The sequence below is a fragment of the Chrysochloris asiatica genome, unplaced genomic scaffold (assembly GCF_000296735.1).
Source record: "Chrysochloris asiatica unplaced genomic scaffold, ChrAsi1.0 scaffold00034, whole genome shotgun sequence".
NCBI classification, from domain to species: Eukaryota; Metazoa; Chordata; class Mammalia; order Afrosoricida; family Chrysochloridae; genus Chrysochloris; species Chrysochloris asiatica.
Window position 1 is genome coordinate 1580035 of NW_006408552.1, and position 11374 is coordinate 1591408.

General features: G+C 48.8%; 1 protein-coding gene across 1 annotated transcript in view; it reads left to right on the plus strand.

Moving 5' to 3' along the window:
• Positions 1–299: 299 nt before the first annotated feature.
• The window catches only part of COL26A1 (collagen, type XXVI, alpha 1), a 240604-nt gene continuing 229529 nt past the window's right edge, over positions 300–11374 (plus strand). The window contains exon 1 of the mRNA XM_006859825.1: positions 300–457. Coding sequence (XP_006859887.1) covers positions 300–457 — 158 coding nt within the window. The remainder of the gene's footprint in view (positions 458–11374) is intronic.

The window sequence follows — 11374 nt, forward strand, 5'->3', positions numbered from 1 at the left end:
TCCAGAAGCAGCTCACGAGTGATGTGGGGTTGCGGGGCTCCAGGACCCCAGGGGAGCACGAATCTCCGCTCTGTGGCCACTGCCGCTGCTGCCTCGTCCGTCCCAGATCGCCGAGGGTTAATGAAGAAGTCCCACGCCCCCTTTGACGGCGCAGAGCCCACCTCGCCGAATTTTGAAAAGGCGGCCCCGGAGAGGCGTGGGCGCCGCAGACACAGCCAGCTCGGACCCGGGCTCCGCTCGCTCGCTCGCTCCCTCGGTTTCGGGCTGGAGCCGCGGGTCCCCGCGGGCGGCCGCGCAAGATGAAGTTGGCTCTCCTGTTACCCTGGGCGTGCTGCTGCCTCTGCGGGTCGGCGCTGGCCACCGGCTTCCTCTATCCCTTTCCGGCCGCAGCTCTGCAGCAGCACGGCTACCCCGAGCCGGCCGCCGGCTCCCCTGGCAACAGCTACACCAGCCGCCGGTGAGTAGCGAGAAGCGCCGGGCCTGGCGCGCTGAAGGCAGGCGGTGGTTGGGGGCGCCGGGCGGTGGGGACGAGGAACGGCGGCGGCTGGGGGCGAAGGACAGCCGGGACCGAAGCCGGGAGCCGGTGGGGACGAGGGTCTCCGGCACGCTCACCCTCTCGTCTTGCTTTCCCACCCTTCTTCTCTTGGGTTGCGGGCTCAGTCCTGCAGTGAGAGGCGCGCGGAAGGGGGCGTCGGCGGCGAGCTGGGGTGGCCTTCTCAGCCCTGGTACATTCCTACACTCACGTGGCTTCGCCGCGCTCACCTGCTTCTCCGCGGCTTTGTGCTCTGGACTAGGTCTCGGGGGTCGCCAGTCGACCCTCCCTAGGCAGTTCCATCTAGTCTTCCGGGCCGGGGTCGCCGAAGAACGTCTGGGTTATTCTAGCTGCTGGCGATGACTCAGCTGCGGGGTCGCAGGGGCGCAATCGAGGGGGCCCGCGGTGCCTCGACCTTTCTCGGTCAGCAGGTGGCGCCCTGCCCACCTCCCGCACGGTCCGGGCTGCGACTCCTTACCCGCAGTCGGAATTCCCTTGGAAAACACTGAACGCGCAAGTTAAACTTTATTCTTTTACACTGTGGCGCTGTGGGTTAATGCGCCAGACTGCAAAGCCGTTTGAACTGCAAGGTTGACTGTTCAAGCTCACCACCTGATCCTCGGAAACCCGATATAGGGTCGCTATGGGTCGGAACTGACTCGACGGCACTCACTTAACAACAACAAAATCCTCATTTGATAATAATAATAACTCACACAGCTCCAATAGCCCTCGAGAATACGCAGCCCGCGTTTCTAACCTCCATCTCTTTCGATCCTTAAACCAACTCTGGGTTAGTTCTTTCCGGAGGAAACTGAGAAAATTGAGGCTCAGAAAAGAGGTCCTCAAGTTCAGTGGCAGCGTCAAGATTCATGGCTTGCCTCCTTTCTGCAAATCCTGTGCTTTCTACAGCACATCACTGTGGAGGGAACCAAGAGACCTGTCCCAGTTCTTTTTACTCTTTCATTGTTACCAGCCCCTAAAGGGCCACCAAGGGGAATTCGGGCAGTGCCTTAGAGGGAGGAGGCAGGGATATGTTGTATTGGGCTAAAACAAAAGCAACCACTGTGCATCAGATGAGTGGATAAGGCAGAAACTCAGAAAAACATAAAGGGTTTCTGGGAAATTTAGCGTGCAATTTTACGTCCCTTACTTTGGAAATCCTACCCGAGGCTTCTATTAGAATTATTCTCCAAACACCCACAATAATCTGATCTTTCCACACTTTCATATGAGAATCGTCTAAAACATAAAGCTTTTCAAGTTGCAGAATATCACGTATACTATGACCTCATTTATGAAAACAAGTCTTATCAACATCTAGGTATATAAAGAGGAAACCATTTTTAACAGTTGCTTCTTGTTGCGGTTGTTAAATGCCGTCGAGTTGGTTTGGATTCATAGCCTGTGTAGGGTTTCTGAGGAGCAGCTGGTGGATTTGAACTGTCGACCTTGTGGTTCGCAGCCCAGTGCTGATCCTGCAGTGCCAAGGGGCTTAAGCAGAGGAGTAAAAGAGGATTTCTGTGTTTTGCTCTGTTTGCATCTGTTACAAGGAGCATGGCTTCATGGACTACTTTTGCAACCAAAAAGCATGGGAATGAAAACAAAACAAAACAAAACAAAACAAAACAAAACAAAACAAAACGAAAAAGGCTTCTGCTGCCTGGACTGTGCATACTGAGAGAAGCTGTAGGGATGTCTCAGCTGGGTGAGTGGATGTTGTTATGGTTAAGTGCTGCCGAGTTGGTTCCAACCCATAACAACCCTGTATAGGGTTTCTGAGGAGTGGCTGGTGAGCTGGAACCACCGACCTTGAGGTTCAAACCAACTTTGCAGTCCAGTGCATTAATCCACAGAGCCACCCCAGGACTCTGGGTGAGTGAATTCTGGAATTCTGGTGCTGGTGAATTAGCATTGAGGAAATGGGAAAACTTCGTTCGAGCACAAACAAAAAAGAAGCCCAAACAGACGTGGTCATCTTCCAGAAGGCTTTTCACGAGAAGTAGAACTGAGAGGTATAATTAGGTTCAGAGACGATCCAGATGAATTTGTTGAAGATGGATTACTAAATCGAATACTCGGAGATGTTAGGAACGGTTGGAGCAACTTCCAGACCCTTGAGGTTGACCCTCCAGAGTGAGAAGACCTGCAGGGCCATTGCAGGTGCCTGGCTTGTGGTTGGGCGAGTCACAGGTTTGAGCTGGCCTAAGTGTCCTTGTTCTTATGTCTCATGTGCTGTTAGCCACAGGTGACCCTGGCTTTTGAAATGTAAGAGCCCCAGAAGTAGTGACTAGGCACTGCATTGATATGTTGCTCTTTGAAGCTTTGGTCTCTGGCTTGGCCCCCTCAGTCTGTTTACAGCAGTTACTGAGCGCAAGGACAGCGCGGATCAGAACAAGCAGTCTTCCTTTCTTTGGTTGTTATTGTTTCTTGCTGGAGTCTGATTTGGGGACCTGGGTTGTGGTCTCCTTCCTGTGTGTACACACGTGTCCAGGGTCTGTCAGGTGCCGGGGCATCTTGTCTTCCTCTGGGATACACTGCTCTAACTTGCCTCACATCAGAAACCCAGGGCGGATTCCTCTAGTCAAGTTATTTTGGCAAAAAGAAGAGGAACCAGGAGGGTTCTGTGTATGGACCACTAATGATTCTACCAGCCCTTGAATTGTTGAGATGCTAAATAAAAGCTGAAGGGAATCGCAGCTTCAATTGACTGAGGAGTATTGCTAAGGTCTGATCCTCCAAATTCTTTCATTCTACCCTGACAAGGAGAAGACATTTGTGAAACATTTTGGAGTATGTAAATCCATCCTTTACCTCACCTCTCCTTCTCTCCCTCCTCCCGCCACCCCCACCATCTCTGTATCTAGCCCTGCAGGGACCAAACAGCAGCTGAAAGCAGAAGACTATGAGTGTTGGATGGGAAGAGGTCCCGCACCCCATTCCCGCTGCCCATCTCCAACTGGAGGAGGGAGAAGCTTGCATTGGGATACAAGATAATGTTTTCCTATGAATTCTTGAAATGAGAGTGTTTCTCTGACTTAGAGAAACCAGAGATGCTGTGGGAGCTACCTGAGATTCTAGGCAGGGGTAGAATGGGCACTTCTACCTGGAAAGAAACCACTCATTCCATAAGCTCCTCTCTGCTACAAGAGAATCCGTGGACGCCCACATCCCCCAGCACTAAACGCTCATAGACTAAGTCAAGCAAAGACATGGTTCAGTAACTAGGTCTCTCCAGCAGCTCTGACAAATGGATCTTCCTTTGGAAGGTCAGTTCAGAAGAAGACTTCTTATTCTTAGACTCCTTGGGTTCTGCTCTAGAAAATGGCACCATGGAGTGAATCAGCCTACCCTCTTCTCCCTACCCGGCCTCCTCCCCACTCTTTAGGGGCTTCATAGACAATCTCAGGGGCTCCACACTGTCTACCTCTAAGATCAGTCCACCAACACCCCCCTCACAAATAGCCATGCTTTGACTGTTTGGGAGGTAAGCACACAGGCTGCAGGCTCTGCTTGGGAGGTTGACCTGGGAGAAGAGACCCTGGAAGTGGGCTCAGGGCCATTTGGGAGGAACGTGAGACTGGGAGGGAGGTCTAGAGGAGACAGTGGCATGGGGAGGCCCTTGGTCCTTATCAGAGGGTTAGACCCAGAGGAGGGGAAGAGCTCAGGGCAGGGCCACCTTGCCCCTTCAACTCTGCAACTTTGATGCTGTGATGACCGTGTAGCCATGGTGACCAGGGATGCTGGCTGTGAGGGTCCACAGGAAGGCATGTGTGTGTGGGCTCTGAGAGCTGAAACAGATGCTGAGAGGCAGGATTTGCAAACACTGAGCTGACCTCAGCCCTCCCATTGTCTCATCCTCTGACTCTTCCCGCTAGCCCCAGGAGAGTCCCGGCTGCTTAACTCAGTGCATCCCCCTGCTCCAACTGGTACAGACCCCTTAACAGAGCCCCTTCCTGCACTGTGGTACTGCCCTCTAGCCCAGCTAGTCCCTCCCTGGGGTCACCCACATGCTCAGGCTGCTCTCCCTCCAGGACACACCTTGAACTACGAAGAGCCTTCCTCACAATGACTGCTCCTCTGAGATCCTGCCCTGTGCTCCACTTGTGTGAGCCTGTCACCCTCACCTTGAGCCCAGTCTGTCAGGTGTCCAGGTGTGCAGTCCACCAGGGGTCCATGTCACCTCCCAGCAGCCTCTTCTCCCCACAGGAACCCCGCATCTCAACATCGCAAACCCAGACTCGCTCACTTGAATGGTTGACACTCATGTCTCCAATCTCTGCTGGGAGGTCAGGAGGACTTGGTTCATTTCAGCAAAGTTGTAGCTTGTTCACAATACAAGAGGGCTTGGCATTCTGACGTCCCTTCTCTCTGTCCAGGGCGTGGAGGTGCTGGCCATGGTCAGACCATCAGAAGTGTGAGCTCTCTGCCAGGCCCAGGCCCAGTGCTGCAGGTCTACCAACCTGGCTTCTGAAGTTGGATGGGACCCATTTGAATCTAGTTATTGCCTTCCTTCTCTGTACTGCTACCAGAAGCATCCTTCTCAATGGCAGCAGTGGCCGTGTCTCCCTTGATTAAAGCCTGTGTGGTCCCACCATCTTCTCCATCTAGATGGAAGAGAGGTTTCAACTCTTACGTCAGTTGTCATGGACTGGGAAGAGCAGCTCGGGCCAGCTTGTTGAGAAGGGACAACAGAGTGCTAGCATTGAGCTGGGAGGGATGGGAAATTGGAAGCAGGTGACCTTTGTGATCAACTGTCTTCCCTCTTCCACTGCATAAAAGATCGCCTTGGTAAAAATGTGCTGTCTGATTCTTGGAGATGTTCTCTCATTGCTCTGTGTCTTTGCAGTCGCTCTTTCTTTTGCCTGGTGTGGTTCCTCTACTGGGTTAGCCATCCTCCTACAAACACCTAGAAGACTTTGCTTACCGCTATCTCAAGAGTTTTCAGCCTGGATACGCTTGATATTTGGGCTGAATGATTTTCTGTTATGGGTGCTAGCCTGGGCACTGTAAGATATTCAGAAGTAACCCTGCTTTCTACCCACTCACCAACCTCCCTCCAACCTCTGCAGCTGTGACAACCAAAATGTCACCTGACATGATCACATATCACCTGGGGGCAAAAATCACACTCAACTGAGAACCATTCTTTTCTCTGAAGCTTAATGTTTTGATTTGGGGGTCTTTCAGAATATTGTGTTGTAAAAAAAAAAATGTCAGTGGGTGTTTTTAAGCCTACAGAAAAATACATAGTTAAATGAACCCTCATGCACCCATCATAGCCTTCACTTTTAACAGCCGGCCACATGTTGTCATATTTATTTCAACCCCCTTTCTTTCATGTGTGTGGAGCATTTTACAGCAAATTCCAGACTGATGATCATTTAACCCGGAATTCTCTGCATACATCTGATTCATCACTGCCACGCCATTATTACACGGAACAAACTTACATCATCTAAAATCCAGTCCACAGTCAGATTTCTCCAATGGTCCAAAATGTGTTTTTTTATTGTGCGTTTGTTCAAGTCTGGGTTCAAATAAAGCTGACTTATTAGTTATTGTGCCTCGTATGTCTCTCTCGATGTAGAAGAGTTCTATCTACCCTCCCACCTCTGCCTTCGTGCCTCCGACTTGTTGAAGAAAGCTGGTTGTCCATAGAATGCCCACACTCTACATTGAGTAGATCAGTTCCCAGTGGGTGATGGCATTTATCCTTTACCTACGACATCTCTGGGCTGGAGGCTAGCCGTAGAAGTTTGGTAAGATTTAGTTTTGGTTCCTTTTGTTTTGGCAAGAACGCTTCCTGAGTGGTCTGTCATATCATATCAGTGGGACATGCCTTTCTTTCCCCCCTGGAAATCTGAGTGTTAAATACCAGCACATCTCTGTCTATATGTTTCTTTCTCCTCTCTTTTTGTCTTGGAATTTAATTGTTCAAGAAACTGGGCCTTTTAGAGTTTTCCTTACTCAGGCTTTTACTGATTGTATCCTTATGGTGCCTGTTCACTTGTTCCTTTATCCTCTGTATTTCCAGTAGCTTGATTAGATTTTCGTTTCTCCTTCTTTATTGTTATTGTTTTTGGCAAACTTGCCTCTTGGATGGTGTGGCATTCTCTTACCAGGAGTCTCATAATCTCTAATCATTGCTCTTTTTCTCTAATCATGTTAACATTGTCTACATCCATTGTTTCTCATTAAGGGTTGCAAAATGGTGTGTTTCTGTTTCATTTAGCTATGAAATATTTTATAAACAACTTTCCCCTTATCTACCATTGATAGGTAGGTTACCATCTTTTGAATGAATATTTCTCTTGTCTTTCCACTGTTTCTTTTCTGCAAATATAAGGAAGTGTGTGTGTATTTCCCCCTGACTGCCATTAAGTCGATTCTGACTCACGGTGACCCTATAGTACGGAGCAGACGGAAGCATCTTTCTCTCTCAGGGCAGCTGGTGGGTTTGAACTGCCAACCGTGTGGTTAGCAACCCGACATAGCTGACACAGTAGTAGCAATGTAATGACAGTTGTGAGGCTGGCACAGACCTGGATAGTGCTTCGTTCTGTTGTGTGTAGGGTCCCTAGGACTTGATGGCACTGAACAACAACAATAGCGTGCTAGTTACACTGGGCTGCTCTTGGCTTTTTCTACTCCGCGATATGTTGTGAGCTCAGACGTCAGAGCACAGATTCCTCCCTCCCTTTTTAAATAACAGTTTAGCTCTGTGTAATGTGAATGGCTTGTTTACTGAACTTGGCTTTGATCTATGACAGTTTGTGTTATCTTTAATTTCTGGCCATATATAATGCCACAATAGATAATTCATTTCAGAGCTTTGCAAGTGAATCTTTAGGATAGAATTCTAAGAGTGCATTTTCGGAGTCAAAAGGTGAGTAGATGTGTGAGTACCAGGTGAGGGGTCATGTCTGATGTCCCCTGATTTCACAAGGGGGAAAGAGAATCAAACTCAAAATCACTCCAAGGTCAAGTCCTATGAAGCAAAGGTCAGGCATGCTTCCCACCCTATAACCCTCTTTACCTATTCCGATACCAGCCATCCCTCCCACAGAGCTCTCTGCTTCACATTTGGGTTTGACAATCCATTGCAATGGCCATACAGAGCCCATAACAATATTCATGATTAGGGGGTTTATTAGGGACGTGAACAGGGTACAATTCAGGATCAAAACCAACTCAGGACACAGCAGTTCTCTAGTCAGGAAGGCCTCCTGTCTGCAGGCTCGCCACACTCTTGTCTTCAGTCTCTCAGTCATGTGGTTTCTTGGCCTCTGCCCTGCTCATACAAGTGTTACAAAGCTCTTTTAGCCAGGCTGTGAATGTCCAACGGGCACATTCTGCCAGCTAGTCTCCTGCCCGTAGTCACTCAGCTTTACTTAGTCCTTGGGCCTAGAGCCCGAAGCTGCTCCGTCTCTGCATGCCACTGCCTCTGCCATTGCAGCAGTTTCCCTAGGTAGGGATCTCACACTGCACTCATGCTCTTCCTTCTTGATGGTCTTGGGATCTTCCATGTTTATTTCTGAGACGGTTCCTTTTAAACCTAGCTGGAGGGCAAAAGTAACCAATCCCAGCCTTAGAGTCCTCGATACCTTATTTGCATGGTCCGCCCCCCTTCCCCAATCACTTAGTGGGAATTCAGAAGACTTGGATAGAAAAGCTGTATCAAGTAAACACAAGGTAACACAGACGCATGTTTCAGTTTGTAGGATACTGCCATCTTTCTCTTTAGAGGGGCCATACCATTTGGCATTCTTGTCAGTGGTACTATGTACAGGGTTTCTTCCCTTGGGGTACACTTTGGAAGAGGCCATTTGAATGATTCTGGGTTCGGATGGCCTTGAGGATATGTGAGTAGATTCCCTTGACCTTATGTCACTTTTGAGCCTGGGCTACTTGGGACAGTTGCGGGGCCTGGGGCAAGAGTGCAGATAGAGAGCCACACCTTATAGGTGGAAATAGTTAAAATTAGAAGTCAAGCTAACAAACTATTAAATAAAATATATTCTGGCACCCACTTTAAGAGATATACCCTCTCCAGAGTCATGAGTCAGAAAACTTGATCTCCTCCTGTCCCCCAGTTAAGTGCCTGCAGGCGCCCTACTCTGCAAGCGAGATTCTTGCCCAAAGCCACTGTGCTTCACTTGCTCAGTGGGTTCGGAAGCTCAGGGCTCCATCTGGTGTCCGGCTCTTGGTTCTGCTGCTGTTGCCCCTCTGCCACTGCTCCAGCGGCACAGCTTTCTGTCTCTGGTTTGAGGAGGCTCAATGCGCAGGGATCTCAGGGTTCAAAGGACACGCTCCACTTGGCTTTTCCTTAACCGTTGTGAGATTCCCCCTCGTTTGCATTTGAGATGGCTCATTTTATACCCATGCCTGGGTTCCAAGTTTTTACAGTGAAAAAGAGCTCTGTTAACATCCGCAGGCTAGAAGATGCAGATTAAATCATTCGCTACACCACAGACCGGTAGTAAGAAATAGCTTTTACGTGGTGACAAATATATGTACACTCACACATATCGGAAACATTTCACAAAATAATATGTACTGTTTCCATATGTGATATTTTCTTTTTTGTTTTTTTAATTGCATTTTATGTATGAGGTGGTTTCAGAAAGTTCAAGGAAAAATGGAATGAAAAGATAATGACATTTTCCATGAACTTTTTGAAGACCCTTGTATTTCATAGGAAAGTGCTTGCCAAGACACAAAGGTTTGGTTCCACAGCCCACCAGTAGGCTAGAACCTGTAGCTGGAAGTGCCTTGTCCTAGGATGTGCAGGAATCCCCAGTTCTTATGTCTGGTTCACAAGGTTTTTCCTATCTTGTTACAAATGGTTTGTGCTCAAACCCACCCACAGAAAGGGGCCAAGAAAGCCTGATGGGGCACGTGGGGTCGACATGAGATGAGTCGGACTTGATTAGTTGTTGCTGCTGCTGCTGCGTGTCATTGTGTTCAACAGAACAAAAGGCTGTCTGTCCCTTTACCATCTCCAAAGTCACTTCTGTGGTTTAGCTCATTGTTGTAGCCACTGTCCCTCTATCTCACTGACCCTCTACCAAGCATGATGTCCTTCTCCAGAGACGGACCTTCCTGACAGTGTGTCCCCAGTCCATGAGACGAAGTCTCACCCTGCTCACTTCTCAGGAGCATTCTGGCTGCACTTCTTCTAAGACAGATGTGCCGTTCTTCTGGCACTCTGCGCTCTTTGTTGTGTCTTCTCAGCCTTGGAAAGGAAGCACAGTGTCCACACACCTTGTTTTTGCAAAATACTCTCATTTTCCTCCTTGTGGTTTTTGTAGCAGAATCTTAGCATCTAGCACTGCATTTGCACGTGTTCGATGACTAGTCACTGACTGTATGAACAGAGGAAGGAATGGATGAACAGACGTCTTGACCTTTTCCCTTTGAGAAACCGAGGCATGGTCTCCACCCTGTGCAGGTTTGCTGTTCAGAAGCGTTCCGGAGCGAGGCCCTTGTCTGCTGGTTTGCCTCCACATAAGCCATGGATTTAGGGGTTGGGGTTAGGGTCCTGCTTTTTCCTATGAAGTAGGAGTGTGATAGAGAAGGGGGACTTTTCTAGAAAACTGAGAGGGGCAGCCTCAATATACAAATCTGGCGAGGCATTTTCTTAAAGCTCTGGGGGTCGTCTGCTTCTCTTCTCCCCTTGGCTGGGCTCCTCCCGCAGCTTGTCTGTTATTTTAAAATCCCTTCCCAGAGAAACAATTCCTACGGCCATGAGAACACGACTCCAGGCTTCCTTTGGCTTGAATGGGCTGACACTTCATTGCTGCTTCCAGAGTGTGTGAGCTGGCCCTCAACCAACACTGCCTGGGGCAGGGGATTAGAACAACAATAGCTAACTGTGAGGGGATTTTGGGGAATGTTAGTACAAAGTGCCCCAGAGTCCTGTGCACTGTCATATGGAAACACACACATGACACACTGTTCTCTCAGCGTAGTCAATCACTGGTCTTCCTCTTCTTATCTCCCTGAAACCAAAATCTCGATGCTTCTCTTCAATGGCCTTGAAATAAGGTGGATCCCATCCAGATGACTTCTGTGGTACTGCAGAAGAGAGGGGCGGACCCTGCCTCCTGCCCCCAGCTTCCTACAAAACTGACAGGAAGAACTTCTGTAGTTCCCCGATGACCAGAGCAGTGTTTCCTGAGTTCCTTTGGTCAGGCGTTAATGGATGCTCTGAGAGAAAACTTGGGAGATGCTTGTGAACAAAATCCAAGAGTGGCCTTTCTAAAGAGAGTGTGGACAGCAGGCACTAGAGCCAGGCTGCTCTGTGTCACCCTAAGTCTCCTGATCACTCTGTGCCTTAGCTTCCTCATCTGTAAAATGGAGACAATCATAGTACTTACTTCATCAGGTTGTTCTGGGGTTTAACTGAGCTAATATTAATAAAGTGCTCAGGACAGTGAATAGTGCATGTTCTCTGTGGCTTTCATGGACCCTGTAGAACTCTGATGAACTCTGATGGGTCTTGTAAAAGCTTGCTGATGGGAGAGTTCACAAACACACAGGGCTTGGAATCCTGTCCTAGGGAGCATTTTGTTTGGGTGTTCCAGTCTACACACCCTGGGAGTGCTGACTTAGTAGATCAAGGCTACAAGATTTTCACACTCTTCTTTGGGGGCCCTATATACTCTTTTTTTTTTTTTCCTTAAATGTTTTATTGTGAATTATGTGATAGTTTACATAGGAGAACATTAGTTTTACATTCATTCTAACGTAAATCGTCTCATTGCCATGGTTACAGTCCCCTCCATGCAATCCTTCCCGCCCCACCCCCCAATACCCCCCAGGTCTTCAGCACACAGT